Source organism: Mustela nigripes, chromosome 1 (assembly GCF_022355385.1).
Source record: "Mustela nigripes isolate SB6536 chromosome 1, MUSNIG.SB6536, whole genome shotgun sequence".
Classification (NCBI taxonomy): Eukaryota; Metazoa; Chordata; class Mammalia; order Carnivora; family Mustelidae; genus Mustela; species Mustela nigripes.
In genome coordinates, this window is record NC_081557.1 from 144,223,080 (window position 1) to 144,237,374 (window position 14,295).

General features: G+C 35.8%; 1 protein-coding gene across 1 annotated transcript in view; it reads right to left on the reverse strand.

Moving 5' to 3' along the window:
• Nucleotides 1–497: 497 nt before the first annotated feature.
• Nucleotides 498–14,295, reverse strand: part of GLRB (glycine receptor beta) — a 100,929-nt gene continuing 87,131 nt past the window's right edge. The window contains exon 10 of the mRNA XM_059374674.1: nucleotides 498–2,236. Coding sequence (XP_059230657.1) covers nucleotides 1,940–2,236 — 297 coding nt within the window. The 3' untranslated portion in view covers nucleotides 498–1,939. The remainder of the gene's footprint in view (nucleotides 2,237–14,295) is intronic.

Consider the following 14,295-nt stretch of genomic DNA (forward strand, 5'->3'; position numbering starts at 1 on the left):
TCTCTCTCTCTGCTTCTCTGCCTACTTGTGATCTCTCTCTGTCAAATAAATAAATAAAATCTTTAAAATTGATCTTAAGAGGCGACAATAGTATATTACATAAAGGAATTCATTCACATTTTTTTTTCAATAAATTCTTGCATGATGAAACCTGTCTTCCATTTGGTACATTTCCCACTTAAAATTGTTTCTAAATCAAACTCCTGAATATGAATGAAATTTGAGGCAACATAGAAAATGTATTATAATCAAATCTAATTTTTATAAGTAAAAATTTTAAATGGTTTAAGTTCTACTCAAGGCTTTTTTTTTCCCCCATCACAGTTCCATTAAAGTGTTACTGCCCTGGGTCCTCACAGGATATTCAAGTCCATTGGTGGGGTTACTTGTGGCATTTTATAACTATTCAGATGGCTAAATTTTGCAGCTAGGGGGTGCTGAAGGACTACAGTGGATTAGATTACATCTTACTTTTTAAAAATTTGGTAATCCGTGAAAATCTTTAAAAAATTAAAGTCTTTAATGAAATAGCATTGAATTACATATATCAATTTGCATAAACAATATTTAAACACATTTTATCATTGAATTGACCATATAAACTCTCAGCTCCAACAAAACTCTCTAAATAATGTAAATATACTTACTTTGTCTTATGCTTGTGTTATATGAATTATGGATAATTCCAATTTCTGCTATGGAGAAATAAAAAAGTTACACTGGATTGATAACACTAGGAAATGGGAGACTTATAGATCATCAAGTGCCTATTTTCAGGTTCAAACAAGATCAATGTAAATAAATCTAAAAAGTCTAGACTTCTGACAAGAAAGAAAATACAACTAGCAGTAAGACCTAACTTAAACAAAGATATTACATACTTAATCTTTAAATGTTTTATAGCAAATCCAAAAAGTATTCAAATAAAAAAAGAAATGAATTCAGAAAAAAAGTCAATTTTACTTAAAAAAATGTAAGCATTTTAATAAAGAAATTAAAATCCTCCCATGATTTTTCCCCCAAACTCAAGTTATTTCCAGTAATAGTGTATTTTCCTCTTCATTTCTTAAAAATTATGTGAAATCACATATCCATTATTATATTTCAATTTAAAATATTTATGACTCTTTAAGGCACAATGATTTTGTATAATCTGTATCAACAAAATGAAATCCATGAAAATATATTTAGGCTTTAACGTGGATTAAATAGACTTTCTTTTGCCAGAAATATTTAATCAATGTATCTATCCTTTATTTTTCTCAGAAGTCAGAATTCAGTATGAATTTACATAAATCTAGATTTCCCTTAGTTTCAAAAATGCTCTCTGTGTTTCATAAACTGGCATTTTGACAACATAGGCACACTTTAAAATGAGCTGATTTTGCAAATTAGTAATTTTTTGAACTTTATTTCTCCACAGAGCCCACATAATTATAGTTGATATGTTTCTACTTACAAAGTTTAAACAATATATAATTTTGCTTAATCTGTGATAATATCATCTAAAATTATACAAGATTAAGATGGTTTTCTCTGAAAGTTACAAGGAAGGAAATTTGAAATTCTACATACATTAGAATGGTGACCATAACAGGATCCAGCGTGCACATCATTTTATTATGAGAATCATCTGAAGTATCTGCAATTTACACTAACTGAAGATAATTGTTTGGATTTTATTTTATGTAGTATGCTTATCCTTCATTTATTCTTAAAGCAATGTGTTCGCTATACATATATACATCATTAGTAGAGCACAGAAGTAACAAGATCATGCTGCCATTCAAAAGTAAGGTGCCACATTTTTATTACAATCAAATGGCATCCAAAATGCAATATATTGCTATGAAAATGCAAAATTTCTCAGATTGGCATTTATGAGTGAGGCCGGTCACAATGAAATGGCATTTTATTTTACACAAATCAGAAAGATTTATCATAAATATATAGACCAATATATAACATTGAAGAACAAGAAGCAGAAAGGAAACAACGCTCTTGCATAAAGATCAATTCGCTTTGCTGCTGTTGGAATCACAGGTTTGGCAGGTGGCGGCTTCTTGTTGTTCTTCGCCTGAGATTTCCCAAGCCCATTGTTGACTTCAATAGGTTTTCCATAGCAGTCATAATTGGATAATTCAAAATCTCTTGGTAAGCTTCCAACAATGCTGAAGTCATTAGACCTCAGGTCAGACTTGGAAGTGCACACCTTTTTGCATCTCGTCTCTCCTACCTGAGAATAAAAGTTGAGGACAGAGTACATTTAGAATTGTTCTATTCATAAAACATCTCTTCAAAAGGATATTTTAAAAATCTGCTGGTTTAGTCATTTGACTATTATCTCGGTTTCACAAAAGATCCAATAGTAACTGATGAGACCATCAGACTACCTGAATATTTAGGGTTCTAAAATGTTGCCCATATGACAAGGCTTATGTCATGGAATAAATTTTTGATAGGTTATTTTATGTCAAGGGACTCAAAGTGCAAATCAACATTTATCTTAGGTACTCCCTAAGTCAGTGCTTGTCAGTGTTCTCATTTGAAATACCAACACAATACAATCCAATATTTAACCATTATACAGACCATATTACTACAATACATGGATAAGAGAAATCTTCTGGTACTTCTAATCTTTGACTTCCCCATGGATTCTATTTCTGGAGATGGTGGTTTTTAAATGACTGAGGCCATTTATCTCTTTAATGAGACAGACTCTGTCTGTAAACTGCATTCACAACTAGAAACTAAAAAAGGGTCAGAGTGATCATGAACCAAAGACAAACTGGTGAAAGGCAATCATTCTTAATTTGTGACTAAAGTGAATTAGCCAACCACACTCAGAGAATCCAAAGAAATTATGTATATTTCAGCCAGATCAGATGTCATAGTGATTATTCAGTTGATAATCTCTAAACTATTAAATTTATAACATTCCCTATAAGATACAGAATAATTATTTCACATTGAACTCTCTCTAGCAATCAGAAATGCTCTCAGAAAAAATAGATGCTGGGGTGTCTGGGTGGCTCAGTGTATTAAGCCTCGGCCTTTGGCTCAGGTCATGGTCTCAAGGTCCTGGAATTGAGTCCCACATCGGGCTCTCTGCTCAGTGGGGAGCCTGCTTCCCCCTCTCTCTCTGACTGCCTCTCTGACTACTTGTGATCTCTCTCTGCCAAATAAATAAATAAAATATTTTTTAAAAGAAAAAAATAGATGCCAACCCCAACATCTTAAAAAAACACTGATATTACAAAAGGCCACCGAAGGGTTAACTCTTGACTCTACTGCTTAATTTCCTACTGTTCTTAATCCTAAATTCCACAGTTTGCCTTGGGAATCTCCATTATTGATATTTACTGCTTTTACTGAAAAAGGAAACCTGTCATTATATACTCTTAGTACACTATAGCTACTCTAGTTTTTGCATTTTTTTGTAATAAAATGACTAGTTATATAGATTCCATTCACCTTTACCAGATTATGGCTGGGTAAAACTCATGCTTAATATAAGAATTAACACAAATTATTTCCTAGCAGTACTTCAGGTAGCAGGACCCTAGCCTTTATCTGGACAAACACTGAGTCATATCTTCTGGTCAAGAGCCAGATGGCAGTGTTTAGAGGAATACAGCACATAAAATTAAGATATAGTGGGTGAAAACAAAACAAAACAAAACAAGTTAAGATGCGTTTGTGTATCTCCTATCATTATACATGTAGATTACTTCCATTTTTTCCTCAATTATGAACATGTCCTGGTAATGTTATTTTTTAAGCTGGTATATAAGTGTTGGCTTTAATCGTATATACTTTATACCACATAGATACGTGTAAAATTCTGCTGAGTAAGAATTGTTAAAAATATGTTTATATAAATATAACTATATAAAAATACACAAGAAGCTACTGATAAGTAGGAATAGGAATTGTGGAGCTGGAATTTTACCTATTTATTATATGTTTTTTGGGGGGGAATTTTACCCTTCTTAGTGTTTCATACTAAGAAAAAAAAAAAAAAAAGATGTGAAACACCAATATATTAACATATTTAGAGAAGGTTTGGGATGTAAAATAGCCCAAGTGGAAACATAGTTCCATACTGCTTTGATGGAACTTTGTTTTAGCTAACAGAGACAAACCTTAAGAGGATTCTCCCTACCCTTTCCTAATGTGTAGTTATGATTTACCAATTGTGAGAACTCAACTGACTTTAAAAGAGTATGGCTTGATTGGCTATTTTTGATTGAGCAATCACAATTTCAGGGTCTAGTCCATATCAATTTATGCAGTGGGTCTAGGAAAATATCTGGCAAAAAATAGGGACTGGTCAGTGGAATGAGAACAAAGGCAGCAACTAAAATTGAAATTATTTAAATATGACTTTGGGAAATCACATATATACAATTATGAATATATATATAATAAATATATGAACATAAACACAAATATTATGTGAATATTGTAAATTATGATTATATAATAGAAAATATATTTTATATATATAAAACTTACTCATACCTTCCATTTAAATTCCCCAATTTAAAATTTTAAAAGGCCATTTTCAGCAAGCATTCTGTGATTTAAACTCCACCACCACACACATGCACACACAGACTCACATTCATACTCCTACACACTTCCTTAAGTGTACCAGAAAGAAGACCACATTTGAAGCTCTAATTTTCCAGTCCTATTTGAGGAGTAAGTCTTAGCATTATAAGTGAACTTTTGTGAAGAGTGAAATTGCTGCCTTGTTTGGAACAGAGGTTGAGAACAGTCTCTACATATCATATCTTTGTATTATCCCCAGACTCTCAGAGCAGTCATCAAAATCTGGGACTCTGTGGATATCCCATCTTGCTTTCTCCCTTTAGAATTCTCTACTCCAAAAGTTTTATTTACTAACTGTGCTTTAGAATCCACTTATCAAAACAAAGGGATATTTTAGCTTCTGCCAATAGACTCAATGCTTATCATTTACTTTACTTTCTCACAAAGAAAGCCATGCATATTTACTACAGAAATGCATTTAAATCATATTTTGTACACAGCTCTAGGTATAGTTTTAGTATCTATAAATAACTAAATAAGTAATCAAATTTATATGATATTATAACCTAAATCACACATAAATACTTGAAATTTTCTAATCTGTTTTATTTACAAAAACATATTCTTGGGTTCTGCTAGCCATTTCAATAATTTTAGAATTTCATCCACACAGTTTAATCAAAAATTAGACATAGGATGTTATATTTAGTCAGAGAGATTATTTAAATATAGTATATATGTCAGTAAAAGAAGAATAATTTCTTCAATGTTAAAGTAATAACAGAAAAGTACTCCAAAGAGCTTCAGTTTGGTTGTACTAAATCTTCACTCATTTAATTTATTAAAACCTCTTCTAGAAATGTATTTGAAGGTTCTCTTATTTGAAAAGAGTTGTGTGTGTGTGTGTGTGTGTGTACTGAAGGAGAGAGAACCTCTATTATGGAAATATCGTTTAATTATGTGACATAACTAAATAAGAAATAAGAAGTCCTCAGCTTCCTTAAATAGGCCATGATTCATTAACTAGTTGGCTGGGCTCACCTCTTAGCATTCATTGGAGATTTTACACAAACATAACTTTTTTTACACTAACATAACAATACTCTCCACACATAGTTATCATATCAAATATGTACTTAAAAGTACAAAAATATTTACAATGTAATATTATATAAAGCAATTATGATATCACATCAAGAGGGATTTAATACACTCATTAATAAGAGAGTAGTCCTACGTAACATATTCTTAAAAGTGATCTTGGTTATATTAATCTCCAATTTATTATTTCTCAATTTTTCCTCATATAAATATGTGTCTCATTTACTTTTATCATATAAACTTGTCATTCCTGAAAATTACTGGTAGCAAAAATGAGCTAGTATGGTAATGAAACTGTCAAGAATAAAAAATGACGCAGATAAGAACTTCCTAATGCTTCAAATTACAACCTTTAGATTGTGTGTGTGTATGTGTGTGTGAGTGTGTGTGTGTGGTTTTCAGTTTGAGTCACACATTTAAAAGGAAATCACCATATGCAATATTTCTTGACCAGAAAACTTACATGTTTCACGTGGATAATAGTATCTTTTGCAGTTAATAAAAATATGTTCAAAAGGGAATAATTTCTATATAATTTACCCAATTTAAGTCATTCCTTATTTTTAAAAACCCATGATTACTATAGGAAACAACTATCTCATTCATACTTAAACAACAGGCTTTATGTTTTTAATTGTTCAAATCATAAGGCAAAGACACTATTTTGTCTTTTATTCACAGCATCTTTCTTATGAATAGCACAAGGTACACACTAGGCATTGGGGACAGGATGATATTAACAACAGAAGGTCCTCAACTAAATTTAAGGGGGAAATAACACAGATAATTATGCGTGTATGATGACAGATTTATGTATGCAGGCAAAATTTTAAAACATGCTAAAAGCTAGATTACATTATCATTGCTGTTTCTTATTACACTTTTTAAAATTATCCCTTTCCTTAGCAAACAGCATTATTTTAAAAATCAGCATCAAAAATTCCCTATAATTCAAATTTCATTGTGCTTTCATTAATAACTATTGTTATTCTGTCTAAAAATAAATGACATATCCTTTTGAAACTGTGCACCACAGGGTTCATGAGGCTGAAACTAGCAGAATGTTGAAAGCTTGTTTTTCAGAGAATCCTTTCTCCCTAATCAGCTATTGTGTGTTTTCAGACCCTACTAACAAATCCACTAGCTGTTTCTGTAGAAGACTGAACTCAAGGTCAACTGACATGGTGCCAGCCTATGAATAAGCAAGGCCCTGCATTCTTTCACAGAGATAACAAGACTAAGACCCCATTCCAGTTTATACCAGCTCTGAGTATGCCCACAGCCCCTTCTCCCTGTCCTAATATAACCTCCTGATGTGAGGGGCTGAATTTTTCCTCTTTCTTGTGTTAAGTCCCTACCCCAAAGTGAAATGAGATTTATGTTACATATATGTTTGCTCAATATGTGTGGTCCATCTTTCCTCATGAATAGTCATAAGTTTCTCTTCCCTTTTCATCAATATGTATGTAATCTCCTACCCTGAATTTCCCCTTTAAAAACCCCACTTCTTCACCTGGAACCTCAGAGATGGCCCTTGGACACCAATCTACCATCTTCCCAGGTTGCCAGCCTCCTAAACAAAGCACTCTTTCCTTTCTAACCAACACTTGTCTCTTCAGTATTGTCTTTCAAGTGGCAAGCAGCCAAACTTGGGTTTCAATAACAATTTCATAGAAATTACTTTGCAAAATATTGTGTTTTGAAAGCAAAGTATACTGGAACAAATGTATTTTGAAACTAGAAAGTATGTTTTCCATAGCAAAACCACTAAATTAAAAAGACAAAAAAATTTAATTTCTCTTTTTTATATTTTTTGTCAATGTGTAACAGTCTTATGAATTTATCAAGCTTACATATTTTCTCTAAGTTTGACATATATATTGAAAATGTTAAGTTTTTTTACTCATTCTCATTTTGAAGTCTATCTCAGGATACAAATGTTACATGGGTACAATGTTCATTTTAGAAGTTGCATTTGGCCTGTAAGCAATAAAAATAACTCATATTTATTTCTGGAGACTAAATTTTCTGGTCAACTTTTAAACTCCATAAGTATCACTCTATGACTTTTGTAGCAAAATGTAAGTTTCAGAATCCAAACACATGTTTTTCTATTAGGAAGCTCAAACACAAAGAATTAAAATATAGATGTTCTTAAATATGTTCAACTTTCCTTCGTTGGGTAATTATTTTAATGCCTGAAAGCTAAATTTTAAAATAACACAATTCTGTAGAGAATTCAAGATGGCACAGGGAGAACCTGATCTCATCCCTTCCATAGACCTAACCAATCTACAACCATATATGGAAAAATTCCCTCTGAAGGGGATCAAGAATGTGGATGAACAGAGCCTCAGTACTAAGGGACATCAACAGAATGTGTAGAAGAGGCAGAGATACAGTCTCATTAAGGGGGGGAAAAAAAAAACACATCTCAGGCACAGCACTCCATGTTTAGGAGGGATCTCAAAGTTACACAGCTTTACCCTGAGGAGTAAAAGATGTGAGCTCCAGGTCATGCAACTTAACCCTTAGATTCTGAACAGGAGACATGAGTCCTCAAAATACCTAACTCTGAAAACGGATAAGGAATATGTCCAGGAAAACTACAGAACCATAGTAATTGAAAAACCCACTTTTAAAAGGCTCAGGTGCTGACTCACTTGACATGGAAACCAGTGCAAGAACAGGAGGCAGCTGAGCCTCTTTTCCCCCAAGAACTTAGACAGTGGAGGTAGCCAGTTTTACCACCTTGTTCTTCCATGCTGATCCTGGCACTGGTGAGTGCCATTTTAGAATCCTTCCTCTAGACTGCTAATGTCAGAGGGCATGCTCCATAAAGGGCATCAAACAACCCTATGCCTTGGTCAGGCCTTGCAGTTGACAAGACAATAACCCCATCCACCATGCTCCTGTAGCAGTCACAGCCAGGTATCCCAGCCAGCTGGGCCAGAGGCCACTCCCACCTATCACATGCCCACAACAGTCATGTATTCACCACAACGGAGGGTGCACACAGCCTACAGAGGGGATGCTCCTGGAACACCTGGCTACTGTGGCCAGGAATATGTGCATTTCTGGGCCCCACAAGACAACATTTACATGAGGCCACTCCTTCTAGACCAGGAAAAAGAGCTGGACTACTTAATACTTAGTAGCACACACGGAGAGTCAGGCAAATGAAGAGATGGAAGAATATGTTCTAAATGAATGAACAAGACAAAATCTTGGTAAAAGAACTAAATTAAATGGAGTAAACAATCTACCTGATAAAGAGTTCATAGTAAAGGTTATAAAAATGCTCACCAAACTCAGTAGAAGAATGGATGAAAACAGTGAGAATTTCAGCAAAGAGATAGAAAATATAAGAAAGCACCAGCCAGAGCTGAAGAATGCAATAATAAAATGTTAAATACGCCAGAGGGAAGAAAAGGCAGATTAGTTGATACAGAAAAATGGATCCGCAATCTGGAAGTCAGAATAGTGAAAATAAGCCAAACCAAACAGCAAAGAGAAAAATAATTTTAAAACTGGGTAGTTTAAGGGACTTTGGGACATCATTAAGTATACTAATATTCGCATTATAACTCATACCACTCAATATAAAAAACACAGTCCAGTTAAAAACTGGGCAGAAAGGGCACCTGGGTGGCTCAGATGGTTAAATAAGTGTATGCCTTCAATTCAGGTCATGATCTCCAGGTCCTGGGATCCAGCCTCATGTCAGGCTACCAGTTCAGCAGCTCAGGGAGTCTGCTTCTCCCTCTCCCTCTGCCTCTCCCCTTGCCTGTGCTCTCTCTATCTTTCTCTCTCAGATGAATAAATAAAATCTTAAAAAAAAAAAAAAACTGAGCAGAAGACCTGAAAAGACATTTTGCCAAAGTATATATAGATGATCAACAGGCATATGGAAAGATGTTCCACATCTTAACCATCAGGAAAATGCAAATCAAAACCACACTGAGATATCGCATCACACCAATCAGAATGGCTAATATCAAAAGAAATGACAAGTGTTGGTGAAGATGCAGACAGAAGGCCACCGTTGTGCACTGTTGGCAGGAATGTAAACTGGTACAGCCACTCTGGAAAACAGAATGAAGTTTCCTCAAAAAATTAAAAATAGAGTTACCATTTGACCCAGCAATTCTGCTTCTGTGTATTTATCTGATAAAAATGAAAACACTAATTCAAAAAGACACAGGTATCCCAATTTTTGCTGCAGCTTTATTTACAATAGGTGAGATACAAAAGCAACCTAAGTATCCACTTATAATTGAATGAATAAAGAAGATGTGGTAAATACATATAATGGAATATTACTCAACCACAAGAGAGAATGAAATCTTGTCATTTGTGACAAGAGGGGTAGACCTACAGAGTATTATGTTAAGTGAGAAAAGTCAGAGAAAGATAAATACTGTATTATTTGCCTTATACGTGGAATCAAAAACAAAACAAACAAGACTCACAGATACAGAGAACAAACTGATGGTTGTTTCAGGGGAGGGGGTAGGAGATGAATAAAAATAAATTAAAGGAATTAAAAGTACAATCTTCCATTAATAAAATAAGTAAAGTTATAGAATATAAATTACAGCATAGGGAATATAGTCAATAATTTTGCAACAATTTTGTATGGTGACAGATTGTGACTTGTCTTACTGTGCTGATTATTTCCCAATGTATATAAATATCAAATAACTATGTTTTCCATCTGAAACTAATATAATATTGTGTATAATTACTCTTCAATAGAATATAACAAATTCAGTCTAATGTTCTAGATCTTATTTATCCTTTATATCTATTGTCATTAAAATCTTGATATATTCTATGGTACTCTGAAAATCTCCTCCATCTATAAAATAAATAGCATCTATTCTGTAGAACTTCCTTGCTTTCTGTCTTGAGATCACTAGCCAGGGTTCAAGTTAGTGAGTAGAGGCATTAGTAGGTTGGAAAAAGGAGAAACTGATAAAAGACTGGGAGATATAAATGGAGATCAGCTGAGCACCTTCACTTGGTGGTGAGTTCTTGTGTGTCCTTTTTGCCTTATATATACCAGATTTGAAGCTGAAGGAGCTGAAATTGATATGCCAATGGGCACAGAAAAAAAAAAATAGCCCCAATAAAATCCTGCTTCCTCTAGTCACAGAACAAAGCAAAAAGCAGCTTAGCAAGACGAAAACCCTTTTGGCTAATAATCTCTCTACTTGAGCCAAACACCACACACAAAAAAAGTGTAACCCTGTATCCATTCATGCAGCAAAGTCTGAGTGGAGAACTGAGCCTTCCACCTTTAAGAGGATGTAACAAGGCACCCAATACTCTCACTGCAGTGGTATTGGAGAAGGCCAGACAAGAAGCTGGGACTTCTAGACTTCCATCTCCATAGACCACTAACAAGGGTCTGCTTCTCCCACTGCATCAGGACCTTCACCCCCACCCAGCAGAAGCAAACTGCTTCCACTCTTTTACACTGAGGATGATACTACAGGAGGCCTAGCAGAGAGGCAGGACTTCTATCACCACAGAGTGGTAACAAGGGCATTCCCCCTGTCGTATCAGTGGAGACCACATGGGGTATTAAAAATTCCCAATACCACCCTGAAATAATGAAGAGACCCACACAGTGTGAGGATCCGAACTTCTACTTCTGGAAGTTCTGATGCAACATCCTTCCTTCTCCTGGAAGGACACAGTAAGAGAAAGCCCACAAAACAAGGCAAGTTTAAACAAGATTCAGAGTCTTAAAATAATATGAAAATGTTCTGGTTTCAACAGAAATCACTCATCATATGAAGAACCAAAGAAGATCTCAAATTGAATTTTAAAAAAAAATATGATCAGTAGATACCAACACCAAGATGAAAAATGTATTAGAATTATCTGAGGAGGAGTCAAGATGGCGGAGAAGTAGCAGGCTGAGACTACTTCAGCTAGCCGGAGATCAGCTAGATAGCTTATCTAAAGATTGCAAACACCTGAAAATCCATCGGCAGATCGAAGAGAAGAAGAACAGCAATTCTGGAAACAGAAAAACAACCACTTTCTGAAAGGTAGGACCGGCGGAGAAGTGAATCCAAAGCGACGGGAAGATAGACCCCGGGCGGAGGGGCCGGCTCCCGGCAAGTGGTGGAGCAACGGAGCACAAAATCAGGACTTTTAAAAGTCTGTTCCGCTGAGGGACATCGCTCCAGAGGCTAAACCAGGGCAAAGCCCACGCGGGGTCAGCGTGGCCTCGGGTCCCGCAGGGTAACAGAAGGATTGGGGGTATCTGGGTGTCGCAGAGCTTGCGCGTATTGGAATGGGAAAGCTGGCTGCAGAGACAGAGCCGACAGTAAGCTCACAACTTGCGGTTACCTTGAACCTGTCGCAGGCACCGTGAATCGGAGCACGGCCGGAGGTCAGGCAGACGGGAGTAACTGGGCGCTGTTCTCTGAGGGCGCACTGAGGAGTGTGGCCCCCGGGCTCTCGGCTTGGAGCCAGAGACCAGGAGGCCGCCATTTGTATTCCCCGTCCTCCGGAACTCTACAGAAAGCGCTCAGGGAACAAAAGCTCCTGAAAGCAAAGCCGACCCGGCCCCTGGTAAGGGCGGTGCAATTCTGTCTGGGGCAAAGACACTTGAGAATCACTACAACAGGCCCCTCCCCCAGAAGATCAACAAGAAATCCAGCCAAGACCAAGTTCACCTACCAAGGAGTGCGGTTTCAATACCAAGGAGAGCAGCAGAATTCCAGAGGCGGAGAAAGCAAAGCACGGAACTCATGGCTTTTTCCCTGTGATTTTTTTTTTTAGTCTTGCAGTAAATTTAATTTTTTTCTTTTTCATTTTTAGTTTTTTTTCTGGCCTTCTGGTAAAATTTTTTTTTAACTTTTACCTTTTTCTTTTTTAACGTTTTTTAACTAGTTTATCTAATATATATATTTTTTCTTTTTTATATTTTTCTTATTTGTTTTCTTTTTTTTTAATTCTTTTCTTTTCTTTTTTCTTTTCTTTTTCTTTCTTCCTTTTGAACCTCTTTTTATCCCCTTTCTCCCCCCTCATGATTTGGGATCTCTTCTAATTTGGTTGAAGCTTATTTTCCTGGGGTTGTTGCCACCCTTTTAGTATTTTCCTTGCTCCTTCATATACTCTTATCTGGACAAAATGACAAGACGGAAAAATTCAACACAAAAAAAAGAACAAGAGGCAGTACCGAAGGCTAGGGACCTAATCAATACAGACATTGGTAATATGTCAGATCTAGAGTTCAGAATGACAATTCTCAAGGTTCTAGCCGGGCTCGAAAAAGGCATGGAAGATATTAGAGAAACCCTCTCGAGAGATATAAAAGCCCTTTCTGGAGAAATAAAAGAACTAAAATCTAACCAAGGTGAAATCAAAAAAGCTATTAATGAGGTGCAATCAAAAATGGAGGCTCTAACTGCTAGGATAAATGAGGCAGAAGAAAGAATTAGTGATATAGAAGACCAAATGACAGAGAATAAAGAAGCTGAGCAAAAGAGGGACAAACAGCTACTGGACCACGAGGGGAGAATTCGAGAGATAAGTGACACCATAAGACGAAACAACATTAGAATAATTGGGATTCCAGAAGAAGAAGAAAGAGAGAGGGGAGCACAAGGTATACTGGAAAGAATTATTGGGGAAATTTTCCAAAGGGAACGAGCATCAAAATTCAGGAGGTTCAGAGAATGCCCCTAAAAATCAATAAGAATAGGCCCACACCCCGTCACCTAATAGTAAAATTTACAAGTCTCAGTGACAAAGAGAAAATCCTGAAAGCAGCCCGGGAAAAGAAGTCTGTAACATACAATGGTAAAAATATTAGATTGGCCGCTGACTTATCCACAGAGACCTGGCAGGCCAGAAAGAGCTGGCATGATATTTTCAGAGCACTAAACGAGAAAAACATGCAGCCAAGAATACTGTATCCAGCTAGGCTATCATTGAAAATAGAAGGAGAGATTAAAAGCTTCCAGGACAAACAAAAACTGAAAGAATTTGCAAACACCAAACCAGCTCTACAGGAAATAATGAAAGGGGTCCTCTAAGCAAAGAGAGAGCCTACAAGTGGTAGATCAGAAAGGAACAGAGACCATATACAGTAACAGTCACCTTACAGGCAAAACAATGGCACTAAATTCATATCTCTCAATAGTTACCCTGAATGCTAATGGGCTAAATGCCCCTGTCAAAAGACACAGGGTATCAGAATGGATAAAAAAACAAAACCCATCTATATTTGCCTACAAGAAACTCATTTTAGGTCCGAAGACACCTCCAGATTTAAAGTGAAGGGGTGGAAAAGAATTTACCATGCTAATGGACATCAGAAGAAAGCAGGGGTGGCAATCCTTATATCAGATCAATTAGATTTTAAGCCAAAGACTATAATAAGAGATGAGAAAGGACACTATATCATACTGAAAGGGTCTGTCCAACAAGAAGATTTAACAATTTTAAATATCTATGCCCCCAACGTGGGAACAGCCAACTATATAAACCAATTAATAACAAAATCAAAGAAACACATCAACAATAATACAATAATAGTAGGGGACTTTAACACTCCCCTCACTGAAATGGACAGATCATCCAAGCAAAAGATCAGCAAGGAAATAAAGG